Here is a 15221-nt window from a genome sequence, read left to right on the forward strand (position 1 = left end):
TGCCGCTAACGCTTGCTACTATGTATTGGTGTGAGAGCTCCTTCCACGTTACATGGGTGAATGTAACCCTCAAATAAAAAATATTAATCCCACTAACGAATTGAAATTAATCCTGTGGCATTTGAATTTAATAACGAGCATTTCCCGAAACTTTGAAGGTACAGATCCTCTCTGTTGGGTGTCAAATTGTCTCCCGAATCCAGACACTCTCTCCGGTTCTCCTCCGTGTACGCCACCAGTACTCACATATCATGATGGCACTGAATTTTCGCACCCCTCCTCGAAGCTGCGCCCGCCCCGTCTGACGTAGTTGGTGGAAAAAAATAACGGACGCTGTAATTTAACCAACGACTTACATGTACACCTCGCGTGTAACATGACTGACACATTGCTGGCGAATCAGTGGCGAGAGGCGGGACAACGCAGCAAGGGCCGCCCAAGGAGAGAGCCCCTGCACGGTCGCCAGGGAAACCCCGTGGCGTGGTTGTGTGTCAGTTTCGCTGGGACCCGCGGTCGATGCCGGTGAGGAGGGGGATGGGCGCCTCGGCGAATGTAAGGACCCGAGACAGAATCAGATCCCTGTATCACATACAGCAGCATATACCCCATTATAAATAGCGACTGTAAATATACAAGTCACTAAAATAAATGGATTTATCCACCGGGGATCTATAACAGACACTCAATGGATGCAGTGCACCTGAACAGGACAGGGAATTTAACTTTCCGCCTATGCGTGGGAGACACTGAGAAGTTTGTTTCCTACCCCTGGAGAGGGAGCTACTTTTAAGGGCAAAGGATACAGGAGACTCCGAGGCCGGCCTACAGGCCTACTGGTCTGGTTGGATTTGATGTTGGGATACACTGAGGACCTCCTACTTTACATGATTTTGCCTCGCTTGTACAAGTTTGGAATGCCTCTTTAGGTGAGTACTTAAAATCTGTGTGAATTGTTAATATCCCCCCCTGTGCATGGAGGCAGTAACAAAAATATTAACAGGCACGTAACGTTACTGACCATGTTTTCAGTCAACCAAACATAGCTACGAGGCTAACCAACTTAGCTAGCTAACTACTTAGCGTCCACTTAAGTTTATTAGAACAAGTTGGTTGTCCCACTATCTTTCCACTTTCGAGTGGCTTGCTTTGCTGTCTAAAAAGCTCCGCATATTGATGGTCTGCCTTGCAGGGCTGCTCTTGGCTGTGTCTGGATTGATCTACCATGGGCTTTTTGATCAGCTCCTCGTGTTGTTTGTGAGCCCTAGCTTGTTAGTCTTGGGAATCTATCTCATTATTGATTATGATGGCCAGTGTTACAGCATTATTTTAGGTAACCATGTCCCCCCCCAAGCTCTCAACAACATTCAGCAAGTTTCCAAGAGTTTGAGTCGTGTAACGTTTAGTCCTTTAAGGGTGCTCTCAGTTCAGGCTTTCACAGTTTTCATATCAGAGATGAGCCAGTCACACTTGACCATCATCATAACGGTGTATTAGAGGATCATGTTTTACCCCAGACCCACTGAGCAACAGACGGGCGTCGTTTTGAAGCATTAATAAATAAATCTTGGTTTGTTGAGGAACTTTGGATAATGTGTCTCTAGAGAGGCTTAACATGTCACTCTAATGATACACAGTCAAAACAACAACAGCAGCACAACATTGGTACTTTATTCGAGGGTGTTGCACAGTTGTTATTAGGGTAAAATGAGAGTAGAACAGACCTGCATCCCATCTATTGGGCTAGGAAGTTCAGGCTCAGACCGCGTAAGGTAATATGCAAACTTGTTTTATTAGAACCAAAAACAATTTGTTGCATCGTTCTTTTGACAGCAGCGTGTTCAATTGTGTTATGGGACCACGAAAGTGTCGAATTTTTTGAAAGTTGTCCTTGACACAACTTGCTATTTGATCGTTATTGGCGACTCATGTTAGCTAAGCATCAACCAGCTGCTGTGTTGTTAACGTTAGCAGACAAGCCATAGGCAACAATTGCTACACTAGCCTTTTAGCTAACTTTTTGGATGTTTTCCAGTTTATTGTGTCCTTATTTTGAACCAATACTTTACAGCCCACACACTTCGAACCTTTCGTTATGTGTGCACCTGAACGGATTTGTATACCAAACTCATTATTGCTGTGGATTTCTGGACTAATACGTTTAGTTTTGAGGGAAAAAAACACGATGTCTGCATCATGGTGGTGTTTGGCTACATCACGTTGATACATTTGTCTTTGGCAACATTCCTAACCTCGCTCAGGCGTGTGAATTAGGCTGAAAGCTCGCTTGTGTTTTCTCTATTTGTACTTGTTATTTTCCCCCCTGCGTGTGGGATCCAACAATCAGAAAACCAGATCTGTTGGGTAGTGACTTGCTGTTCTTCACCTCCCCCACCTACCAACCCCCAGCCTCGGTGGCGGTTAAGAGAAATGGGTGGTATTTTAGAGGGGAGCTCTTGTTTCCTTTTTTAGCCTCCATTTTTTATTTCAACGTGTGAGTGAGTGCGAGTTGCATCGTTGAACCGGAATGTAGCAATCAAGTTTCGGCCAAGTTGGAGACCTCGTTGCTGCTATGTTGTTAAACGCCAGTGCGTTGTTAAAAATGTTTTTAGTATTTCTTTCCTTGACTATAAGAAAATGCTGCATTTTCATATACACCTCTGTTGGGCAGGTTTCAGTGATCTAATCTGATCTCAAGATTAAGCTATGCCTAGTCATTTTCACAGAGTGGTTGTATAATTTTTCAGGTTGGTTTATGAAACATACTGAGAACCGTGAGCAAGCGACAATCACATCTGACAAGTTATACAGGAAAATGGCCCAGTAATTAAATAGTGCCTTTCCCCTCCCGTATGCGATCTGTGAGGTTTTTTTTTTTTAATGTATTAGGACCCAGCGTTTCTCTTGTACAAATGGCTGCCCTACCCATCGCCTGAGTCGCTGTGCTCCCCTCGGCTGCACCATGTAGACTCGCATTGTGCTGCGCCCGGAGTCCGGAGCAGTGGCCACAGTGAGCACATAGAGGGAAGACGTTATTTTGCTCCATCGGACATGGTTAGGGCAATTAATGTGCCACCGGATGTGTGACTACCTGCCTGCAGTGACCATTTGTGCCTGACATGTTATAAATTCATTTTGTCATACTTCAGCCACACTACTGTTTCTACTCAGTCATATTTTTTTTAAATATTTGATTGAGTGTGAGAATGACATCTGGAGTCACAGTGAATCACTCGTGTGATACTCATGTTTGGTGCTCGGTTGCTCACAGATCAAGTGTATCCCAACCAAATGTGTTTAAAACCCCAAAATGTAAAAAAAAAAAGATGCATGTGTGGCTTCAAGTAACAGTGTGTTGTTTTTTTATTCCTGAGCCTTCGTCGACCTTGCTTCATGAGTACAAAGATTACACCCGTGCCCTGCTGGGGGTGTTCGGCCAGTGCCAAGTATTTGGATTGATCTTGATGCCTGCTGGAAGCCAGATTGCAGTGTGCCGAGCCTTGTTTTCATTGGTTGCAACAGACATTCTCTGAATATGTTTCACATCTTTTAATAGACTGTGTGGGCTGCAGCTTGCAAACCTGGCCACTCAGAACCATTGGAAACATGAGCCCCTCCAGCACTCCCCCTGACCCTGGCGTGCCTTCTTAACGCAACCTGCCACCCTGGGAAAGCTAAGAATGTACCGCTTGGCTGCTTGTTGTTGCTCTATTGTGAACTGACCAGCCATGTTGGTTTTTCAGGTCTCTCAAACGGCCCCAGATTATGTTTTAGAATGAGATGCATGTGTTAGGGGTGTTGAGTTACAACAATTGCTGATAGAGAACTGCCTTCAAGAGGCACTGTGCTTATATGTGTGGATCTGCCTGCAGGATGTGGACCCTTCTTTCCCAACATGGGCCTCTGAAATGTTGGAGATCTCAGGAATGTGCAGACTTTCAAGGTTAGCCTGGCCCACTTTTCTGTTAAATAAAGTCTGTCTCTCTCATTCACACTCACTGAGTGCTTACAAACCAAGAATTGTCACTGTTGGGTGACATGAAAACATTACCAGAATAGGTGAACGCTATGTTCTGATGAGTCTGGATCATTCACCGTACAGGATGTAAACCCTGGTGTGTGTGTGTGTGTGTGTGTGTGTGTGTGTGTGTGTGTGTGTGTGTGTGTGTGTGTGTGTGTGTGTGTGTGTGTGTGTGTGTGTGTGTGTGTGTGTGTGTGTGTGTGTGTGTGTGTGTGTGTGTGTGTGTGTGTGTGTGTGTGTACTTATACAAGGGGGAATGAAGCAGAAGCAGGATGCTGGCCCATTTCCAAAAGAAGAAGACAGGATTCTGTCTCGGTGCAGACGGTTGGAGAAGAGAGAGAGGGAGCAGGGGGTGTTGCTGTGAGGAATAGGAATGGGGGGGGGGGGTAACCCTGTCCTTTTAGCTTTCCATTTGCATGCTGATGACACTCTGTATCATTACATGGAGGGCAGGTGTAGCTATTGATATGTTAATAAGGTTTCATGTGTGTTGTGCCTCTGTGACCAAGTCAGCCAAGCTCGTGTTTTTGCTCTACACCTGTATGGAAACAGATTAAATTCACATGAAGTGAGAGGCAGCTACGAACATTGGGTCTCTGAATTGTATTTTGACTGCACTCCATTTATTACTTCTTATCAAAGGGTGCTTCTCTTGTTCCTTTAAAGGCAAGTCTTTTCCTGAGTCTTAAATGAAAAATGAAACATGGAAAGATTTTTGAAAATTATCTATCTATCTATATTTATTTTTTTAAAGCTTCTATCTTGTAGATTCTTTTCCTCTTAGAGTTTTTTCTGTTGTATAAAAGACCAAATTGGGACACCTTCTGCTTTTCCTTTCAATTTCGAGGAGAAAGATATGGCACCAGTCTAGCTACCTTCCCTTCTCTGTGGCTTCTCTTCTGCAGCTGCTGTGTGTTATGTGGCTTGCCGTCTTGCACAACGGGGTTAAAAACAAGTCGCTCTGACGCCTGCCTCATTGGTGCATTCCTATTGGTGCAGGAGCTCTGGAGCTGCTCCAATGGGGCACAGCATTTCCTCTGCGCTGGGGGAGCGGTGTTGCAGAGGGCTGTGCTGGTTAATTCTGTTTCGTGCCGAGAAGCAATGCTTCTTGGGAGAATAATGGAGGAGGAGGAGGCTGGGGGAAAAAAACAAGGCCGAAAGGGGGGTGAGGCAGGCAATCTACGTAATCATCTCTTGCGCGCTCGCTTGCTCTCTCTCTCTCTCTCTCTCTCTCTTCTCTCTCTCTCTCTCTCTCTCTTTTATTGCATCCTTATGTTTTGCCCTTCATTTCCTTTTCTTTCTCTCACTTTCACGCTGTCTGTCTTGCTGTCCTGTCGTACTTGGCTGAGTGTACAGTACGAAAAAAGCTCACCAATATTCAGAGTTTCTGTCTCCACCTTTTGAACTGCAGGCAGCCATTTTAGGCTTCACCACATTAACCCTCCTCTCTTTGCTTTTCCCACCGTCTCCCCTGATCTTGTCTGTCTCGGTCGTTCATGTAACTATGCGGGGCAATAAATGAGACCACATTAATTAACGGAATGATCCAAATGCTTTGTGCGAGGTGAAACCAAGATCTAAAAATCTCCAAGTCCACACAAATCCACATTTCCAGGCGTGTTTGCTCAGAGGGTGTTGTCAGGTGGGGAGAGAGAGCAAATAAGGAGCAGGGCAGAAGAAAAACAAGCAAGAGAGCCTTTGCACCAAAGTCAAGCCACTCGACACCAACTCGCTCACAGCTGCCCTGTTTTGTAATGCACAGCAGCAGTGCTAAAAACAAAGGGGGAAACGAATGGCTGGTGCCAGGTTTTTCCTGTTTATAAGCGCCTTGCTCTGTCACCTTGAGCATATGGTTCCTGTTGGGTGGAGTTTTTAGTTTTCTTTTAGTAAACGGGCTTTATCCGTGGACATTGACTCTGGCGTTTAAACAGGTTTGGTCTTAAAATAGAGCACTGCGTCTGAACCTTTTGAACCGAGATTTGTTCCTCATTAAAGCTTGGCAGTTGTTCACCCTCCCTACTCACACTTTCCCTATGATATTGGTTACCTTTCCTGCAGACATTCTACGGTTGTTGTATTAATTTCATGAAGTCGAAACAGTCAGAGGGGGACAGTTGAAGCCCCACAGCAGTTTAAAATGGCTGCCAATCCTCTGTCTTTTTTTTTCTTTGACACCTTGCAGTCTTGCATTGGCTAGTCTCACATACGTGTTATGCTGCAAATGCTGTGAGGTGGAGCCAGGGCAAGCCCTTGTGTTGATCGGGATAAGACTGTCGGCCAAAAGAGGAAATGGAAATGTCATGTAAATGTGTTTGTCATGCAGTGAGATCACGTGGCAAGAGACAGAGGGTGTCTCTGGTTTATGTTATGCCAGAGCATGAGCTTATCTAACAACAAGATGGCTGTTTTGGGCTTCATTTCTCTGTTAGACTACTACTTGGAAAACAGAATTGGGAGTAGACATGGCTTACAGGGAATACTGCCACTTTAAAGACAGAGTGTGCTTTAAATATAACATGTTAATCTCAATCAGATACACAGCCATGAAGATTTGGGGTTGGGTTAGGTTCTAGCTTAGGTTGCCTCTGTTGTTTCATTTCCTTTTAGGGCTGCTGCCGTCTTGGTTAAGTAATTATGATAAGAGTCATTCCATAGAAGAAGGAAGAAGGAAGAAGGAAAGAGGTCAGAAAGAGGTAGCCAAGCCCTAACAGACAGCGGCATTTTTGATCAGTCCTTTCGTTTTTTCTCCTCTAGGTTACTGAGCCTCAAATGGACAGTGGCTAGCTTGTTTGCCCTGAAACAGATGATTGATTTTGTGTCATGCTGGCCCTGCTGTCGACTGCTCTCTCCCCCACCCCTCTTACAGCACCTACTTGGCCTTTGTTCTCCATTGTGTGTCTCTCATCCCCAGTCTGGTCCCGGTCCATTCAGGCAGCTAGGCATTGCTGTGTTAATGGCGGGCCACGCTGCGCTCCCAGGACGCTCTATCATTCAGCATGACAACAGTCACATCGTTTGTAGGGTTGACCCATTATCCAACAACTCAGCCACAGGATCTTCCAAATGTAGTGTAAATTTTTCTTATTGTGGTGCCAAATATTTGCATGATTTCCCTTTAACCTCTGCTTGTTTGTAATTGTGGCAAAGGCCCATGTTAGCGCTGCTGTTGTGAGAAGTGGGTTGTGCCACTGTTGTAATTGCACTGTGTTTGCTGTGTGGTTGCTTGCAGTTCTGCTGTTTTGCCCGTCTTTTTTTTTTTTTCCTTGGTTGTGCTCAGACTGTTACGTCACCATGGCAATGGAACACCATTCTAAGTCATATTCAAAGACAACATAGATGTATACATACCTGTGTTAAAGGCCCCCTTTTCACATGATCGCACCACAATCTTGATACTGAACTGAATGTTTTTCATTTTTAACATATGAAGCAGGCTAGTAGTGAATGGCTAGATATCTAGCATAAAATCCATGAGTTCCTGACATCATGTCATAGTGTTTGGGTGAGTGTGTTTGGGTGAGTGTGAAATAAGATCTACAATGAGCCTTGCTTTTTCCCTGGCCACATATCCCGTTTGTCTTAAAGCCAGGCCCTATTGATTTGCCTGTTCTTCATCTTCAATTTCCTCCTGCTGTAGCTCAGAGAGTGCAGCTCGACCTGCGCAGAGCTGGAGAACAGCAGATATATTCATATCCTGCCTTGTACAGCAAGCATGTGTGCGGGGGCAGACTGAGGGGGCTGGTGTAATCTCACTGGACTGGATGTGTTGCTGTGTTGTGTATGTATACACCTGCTAGTGGTCTCCTTGAAGCTATAAGTGGAGGAAAAGACATTGTGAATAGACCACTTTTCCATGTTGGACGTTGATTGTCACCCCCCCCATCAACCTAGCATACATACTGTATTCAATGTGTTGGTCAAAATTGTAATAGGTGATGAAAATCTGCATGAACAATGCACATGTTTAGGTGAAGATTTTGTATACAATGCATATGTGTTCGTTGTGGTTTTCCTTGTTGACATACAAGATCAAATAAATTAAATTAGTAAACCTCAAAAAAGTGTTTTAGTAAAAGGAAGAAGGCAATGTTATTGCAGTTATAATACTGCAGTATTATAGAAGGTGTGATATGTTTTTAATGTTACCTGAAGTTGCAACGATTAATAAACCTTTGACTTCATACTCAAAATAAAAAGACCAGATGCTTCTCATTTGCTACAGTATCTGTTTTGGTCAGGAGGTGCCGACTATATGCTGGATTTCTGTGGAATGGCATGTGCAAGAGTGATTTGTGCACTCACCCAACCCAAACATTATTGTGCATAATATGATTCTGTTCCGATATGGAAACATTAAATGTATTGATAGTTTCCTTGAAATCTGATTCTCCTGAGGATGGAAAAGCCTCTGAAACAGTATTTTGACCATACAACACAAAGCTCTTAAGTATACTGTAAACAGCATCAATAGCAGTGTACCCGCCACAACAACGCATCTATGGTATTGGGAGTGGAAATACACTCAAAATTTTGATAGTTTGTGCTGTTAGACCTCTTGGTGCAACACTAATCACTGTCTGAGCAGTCATTCCCCTGTCTAATGGTTCCATAATGAAACTTGATGAAATGAAGTAGAGAATTTGAATCAGTGATTTTTTTTTTACCCAAATTTATGAATGTTCCTCAAATCCGCTAAAAACCTGAGCCCCTTTTAGATGAAAGGTCAGTTTTGGAAAGAAGTCCATTGGACACAGAGAAAATGCTAACTAACATACTAGTGGTACGTCGTGATTATATTTTTCAGCAGTGTGATGATGTTTTTTTTCGGTATTCTAAAGGTTAAAAACTAGTAATGCAGCTTTCAAGGAATATGAAAAGGAAAAGAGCTAGCCAGGCTTATTCCCCGTCTCTGGTCTTTATGAAAATCTAAGCTAGCTGTACTTTCATATTATATATAACAGACAGATGTCACAATCGTATTGATATTCTCAAGTCTAGGCATGTGAGCAGCTACAGGGATTTCACCAACACGTTCAATGACTGCTTTAAGGTGAATGTAGGATAGATAGTGCAGAGTGTAGACAAAACTTTCAGATGCTCAGTAAGGTCATGGAGCCAGTTATGGAAGTTACTGAATGTCAAGCTGCCTTAGGTGTTTTTCTCTTGAGCTTACTGTGAATGAGAGTGCTCATGTATATGCTCCCATTTCATTTGTTCTTTCAGCTTCATTGGAGTGTGGTGAGGTTCAGCTGAACTGCGAGATCGAGTGTAAGGGGTTCGAGTTTGTGTGCAGTCGGACATGAACATTGTTTGTTTTGAACTCATTCCTTTGCAGCTTTGGCTTTATGTTTGGGGTTGTTGTGTCTCTGCAAAATGAAACTACTCTGAAGTTCAGTTCTATTCCTCGCACAGTAATTCTGTATGTAGATACCACGCAAAACGGCTCCATTTGTAATCAAAGTAATCACAATCGTGTAGATGTGGGTAGAGGCTACTGAGCAGTTACAATTGTAATACTAATGACAAATCGCTTGTATGTTATATTTTTCAGTGTTAAATAGTGGCAGTACATTATCATCCGATTGACGATCGAACTGGACAAGCTACTTTAGATCCCCGAATCTTAGAGGTCCCTGTTAAGTTTTTAACCAAATAAAAAACAATTATATTACACTTAAAGGTTCAGGTGGGAGATTCTGACCGACTGTTCACTTAACCATCAATTTGTAAATGAAGAAATGTGACCTAGAGAAAGACCTGCCATTCTGAAGGTCTGCTTCAACAGCAAACAGGCCATCTGCTTTTCAAATATTTGTTAGATTTTCTTTCTTGACATCACTACCCTCACCATCCCAGTGTGTAAATAGTACCGGAGAGCACGGTAAGTGCATGCTAATTAGCTAATGCTAAATTAGCTTCAAGGCAGCCTTGAACAAGAAAATGTGTTAAGACAACAAGCTGTGGTTAATGAGAATTTACGTTTTCATTTGAAAATGTAGTGAAACTCTATGGTACTCTGAGGAGCGTAGTAAAATTGAAATTTTGTACACTTATATTATCATCACACGTCATCTCAGCAGAAAAGGCGTTGCATTGCTCTGTGGAATTTAAGACCACCGTACATGCCTTGGACACTGCACTTTTTGTTCTGCGGTGGGATTTCTTTTTTAGGGTAACACATAAGTGTATTTTTGTTCCTTCAGTATGGTGTTTAGCATTTACAAAGCTGTGTTACAGAGCTGTGTTCAGATGAGGCGTGTTTGAGTTTTAAACAGCTGTGCTTATGCTGTGGATTTGTTTGTCCCTCTCTATATGAAATGTAGGCTACTCTCTATAACACCCCAGAGACACATTTAGATATTAAAAGATAATCACATAGCTTATTTTTGGATGCTGCATTGTACATCAGCCAGTGCTCAACAATGTTGGGTATCCAGTGTGTTTAAAAAAACAAAACGGGAGAGAGTCTCCTTTGCTGTTCATTTTGTGTGTATGTCCCTCCCCCTTGGACTTGTCTCCAAAATGGCCTCTGTTCTAGTGGAAGTGAAAAGACTTTGTTGAGCCTGCTGGTAATTCGAGCCCAGTATTCATGGCCAGAGGAGCGAACAAGGAAGGGAGGGAGGTAGTGGGGGAGGAGGGAGCGAGGTAAAGAAGAAAGGCTTTCCTTCTTCGTATGGAATTTACCTCCCTAGTTCACCGTCTGGTTCTTTTGGAAGAGGCCCAAATAGTGACTCCCTTTGTGAGTTAGGTTGGTGCAAGGTGGCTATTTTTGTTAGACAGCAATCATCCACAGGGATAATAAACAGCCCGGGTTTTTTTTAAAAAAGGCTCTGGATGGGGCACCGTGGGATCCACTCCATACCATTATGTTTAAATGTGTTATAAATGTATGTTAACCCTTCATGTCTCCTTTCATGCTGCTCTCTCGATGTATTTAATGAGTCATGGCCAAAGAGGAAGAGCACTTGAATAAGATCTACCATACAGTATCTGTCTCTGTATATCCTTACCTTTATGTCTGTTCTGCTCTCATTGGGCCAAATGTGTTGTTGCAGAATGTTTCTTTTGTAATCAAAAGCTAGCTGACATTTCTAGTTGCTACCTAGCAGTGTGTGTATCCAGCTGGATGGGGCTGACATTCTCGATTTGACAGTGAGCACGGTTGATCTGACCTTGACATTATTGGAAGTCCTCAGCCTAGCTTAGGTTGCCCTGGTGCTGGAGAGCGAGGGCAGCAGTCGCTGTAGCCAGGGGACCACTACAGAAATGTCATGCACTCTGTTGCTGTCTCTCCACTAGTAAACCAGCCTACACTTGAATGTTATTTTTTGTTATGTAAGAGAGGCTTTCCTGTTTTGGAATTGTATTGTGGTGAAATCGTTCAGTCTGGTGTTTGTGAGGTAATGTATTTGCCTGTGGAATGACCTTGCTAAAAACCAAATCCTCTCAGCGTAAGAACAGAGCACAGGAGGGCCTGTTCCTGTTCCTCTCTCTGTCTCTGGCTCTGCGTCTGACTGGGCAGCTGAGCAAGCGAGGTAGGGAGGACAGAGAGGAAGAGGGGGCGAGCAAGAGCAGAGTAGTGTGGGTCAGTGTTTCAGCAGAATGTGATCACATGACAAGAGGGTTGGGCCTCATGTTGGATGACTCACACCCCTCCAGGCATCTGGGATGAAGGTGCCCCCTGCTGGTTCCCTGTGTTAGTGCATCTTGATTTGAGGCTCAGCATAAGCAGGGCTGTAAGGTCACTGGTTTTCTGCTCTTTGAGTAGCGTCCCCTCCCCTGCTGAAAACGTCCATATGGATGAGAGACAGGCCCATCGCATCAGGTCCATATTGATTATCATTTTAGATGCAGGCACATGAAAGGTCTCTGACTCTCACATAAAAGTCTTCATTGTCAACATGAGTCAGCAAATTTGGTTCCTCACTAGGCATGCAAGGATGGTTTCCCTGCACCACGTTTGGGCTATAAGGACTGTCAATGTTACACTAGTGTGACTTTCTTGTGAAGGGACCCTGGTTGTACGTGGCAGAGCGCCTTCGCTTTCTGCTAATACTCACTGACAAGTCAGTAGCTGCATTGCATCTGACTATTGACAATCGCATGGGTAATTTTTTAAAATGTAAAATAATGTAATATATGGAATTAATTAAGTAATAGCCAATGACATGGGCCACAGATCTCAACTTTTTGGAATGCTGTTCTTCACTTTCCACTTGTACCCGTCCCAGGGTGATCTACTATTGCTGAACTGGTTTGGTGATGGCGCTACTCTGTGTCTCATGCATTTGCACAACCGATTTTTATGGTAATAAATTGTGGCGTGTATCATTTACCAAACAAGTAAATGACATAAAGAAAATAGGATTAGACTGAGTGGCCAGTGTAACAGCCAGATGTTTTTTTTTACAAAACATAACAATGAAAGGACAGCCAATAGGATTTTTTATTTTAAAGGCAGACAATTTGATGCATCATAACACTAATGTGTTATGATGCATTGTGTGGTGTTGCTCATGCTGGCTCATTTAAATGGTATACTGGAATACTGTTATTTATGAGAGCTGTGCTTTAAAATCTCTCCCATGAAAATGTTGCGATGTGGTGAAGGTTTTTTCCATACTGCAGATGTAAAGCCGTCTTTGAAGCATGAGATGAAATGCAGTTCTACTACTTCATGCATTACATCAATATTTATGTATTAAGATTTTTTCATGTTACATTTAATGGCAGAATATTTCATATGAATCTAATTGTTTTGGGTTGTTGCTGCTTTGTCATGGTATATGTAATGTTTTATTTTGGTCTTTTGTAAAACTGAATTTTAAGGTTGAGTAACATTGCCTCAAAAGTTAGTCATTTAATCAACAGTTCATTTAATGGATTATGTCAGATGTTAATAAAGATGATGTATATTACATATAGAATATTAGCTGTTCGGCTCATTAAAAAAATCACACAATTAAAGACACAGTAACCAGTGAAGTGCAAATTTTTCCCATCATTTCACATGACATGAGTCACATAGCAGGCTGTTTGTCAGTATCCACCAGGTAGTGTGTATGAGTGTAGAACTGACGGTCTCTCTGCTTGTTGTCTTCTCTCCTCAGGCCCCCCATGACCGTGAGCCGTGGGCTACGGCTCAGCGGCGCCCCACCTCTGGAGTGGTCTGTTGCTGTAGTTGGGATCCTGTGATACCTCTTCTCACCTTTCTTCCTCCCCCCGATCCCATCCTGTCCCTCCCCTCCCCCTCCCCCTCCTCCCCCCTCTTCCCCCCCTCCCACGCGTCGCTGTGCTGGACGTCATGAGCATAGTAATCGCGCTGGGAGTCACCACACCTGAAACGTCTTACTCAGATATGGCTGCTGGATCAGAGTAAGTACTCACCACCAGCTGGATGGGACTCAAATAGTTGTGCCCTCATCTTCTAAAAGAAATCAGTTTATTAAAAAAACAGGTCTCATTCTTGTTGTTTTGCTCCGTTGTACCTGTCACAACATTTTACTGTCCAACTTACCGGCTGATTTCTGTGGTAAGATTGCTCAAATAAAACAAGTGGCACAGGCAGTAAACAAACGTCCTGCTCAACCTGACCATCTACTTCACCTAAAGAGCTGCTGTAATGTAAATCAGAATAAACAAACATGAATCTGGAAAAGGAAAGATGGGTAATTGTTCTTCAACAGTCAAGTGCTCCCGAGTACCATGGGACATTTCTATTTCCAACTTCGGCAAAGTTGTGCATGCTCACGAATTTTCAATGCAATGGAGCTTTATAATGAACATTTTAGGTGTGTTAATTCTTCCTCTCGTGCCCAATTTGCCGTAGATATGATGGTTCAACTGGGGCTTTGTTAACCTATGAAACTGACCAGTCGTGTTACTCATGAACTCTTTTCTGGTGATGTTGAAACATCCTTAGATTTTTGATCCATTATCAATATCTTAAAGTAATCAGTGACCAGGCAGGAATTTTTTGTTTTCCCGTTCCGTTACAAGTTTTGGTTTCGGTAACCTGCTGTTGTTGTTTATGATGTCCCAGGGATTGTCAGCTAACGGAAAAATAGCTTAAGTCATTCGCCTATAAAGAAATATTGTTGTGATAAGTTTCAAATGATCAGCACAGCCATGCACCAATTTTCAACCCTTTCAATATAATTTCAGCAGTTTTCTGTCTTCTTCACAAAGGTTGCTGGAGAGACTCAAAGAAATGGGAAGTGCAGTCCGCCAGAGACTAAACTTAACCAGACACAAATAAGGGAAATACAGTATGTTATGTCTCAGTCAGGCTGGTTGCACATGAGCTCAAAACGGTCTAAAAATGAAGCAGTGCAACACTGACCCCTGTATGGGGCTGGAGAAGAAGCAAAAATGCCATTGCTGGCATTTTGTTTTCAAGCCACTTCAGACACAATCCTCTACTGTATTAAAATGTTTCACCCACTCAACAGAGAGCAGACTGTCCTCACTTTTATTTTGTTTTTATTTAGTAGCTAGTTTGCAAGGCCATTGTTACTTAATTTGAAACTATAACTGGCTTGCTCAACTATATACAATGTTGGTATGAATGAAACCGCAAATTGTTTTATAATGGTTTCAGTTATCTTGTAATCACTTGCACGTTTCAGTCCTTAGGGACAGCACACCCCCAGGAGTCTAATTATCATCACTGTAATTGTTTTTTACTTCTATTATTGTGATCAAGGTTGATTCTGTATCGTCCAGCCTCTGTGTAAGGGAGGCAGACTTGTATCATATCTCCACGTCTGGCTGTAGCTATGTAGAGTAGTGTCCACAGACGGTCAAAGTAAGAACAGTTGCCATTTCACTGTAGGTAAGCCTGCTTACGTGGCTCAGGTTATGTGGAATGCTGTTGGTCTCTATCCCATCCACACTTGTTCACGGCTCCGTTTATTTAGCTCCAAACTTCGGTCAGGGGGATTCTGACACACGAGAAAATACAAGGTCTGCTGAGCTGTACAAAATCCAGCGACTTAAATGTAACATTTTGTTATTTTGATTCTTTTGACATTTAAGTTTGCTCCAGAATTGGACGAGTGGGAGAGGGGGGTTGGCGTAGGCGAGGTTGTTCACCGTCTGCCCAGACTTCAGTTAAAGGGCAAAACGAGTTGCATAACATAATGGCGGCTCACATTCCTTTTCCTAAATTGCTGTTCTCCCTGGCTGGAGAGTAAGTTCAGGC

The 15221-nt window shown here is 43.1% G+C and overlaps 1 protein-coding gene across 6 annotated transcripts in view; it reads left to right on the forward strand.

Moving 5' to 3' along the window:
* The first annotated feature begins 524 nt into the window (after nt 1-524).
* The window catches only part of setd5 (SET domain containing 5), a 30003-nt gene continuing 15306 nt past the window's right edge, over nt 525-15221 (forward strand). For 5 of the 6 annotated variants that reach the window (XM_070839875.1, XM_070839892.1, XM_070839900.1 and 2 more), the window contains exons 1-2: nt 525-926; nt 13129-13393. In XM_070839875.1, the coding sequence (XP_070695976.1) occupies nt 13323-13393 (71 nt within the window). In that variant the 5' untranslated portion in view covers nt 525-926; nt 13129-13322. Of the gene's footprint in view, nt 927-5120; nt 5184-13128; nt 13394-15221 lie in introns of those variants that run through there. The other variant, XM_070839884.1, reaches the window with a different exon arrangement.

The sequence above is a fragment of the Pempheris klunzingeri genome, chromosome 2 (assembly GCF_042242105.1).
Source record: "Pempheris klunzingeri isolate RE-2024b chromosome 2, fPemKlu1.hap1, whole genome shotgun sequence".
Taxonomy (NCBI): Eukaryota; Metazoa; Chordata; class Actinopteri; order Acropomatiformes; family Pempheridae; genus Pempheris; species Pempheris klunzingeri.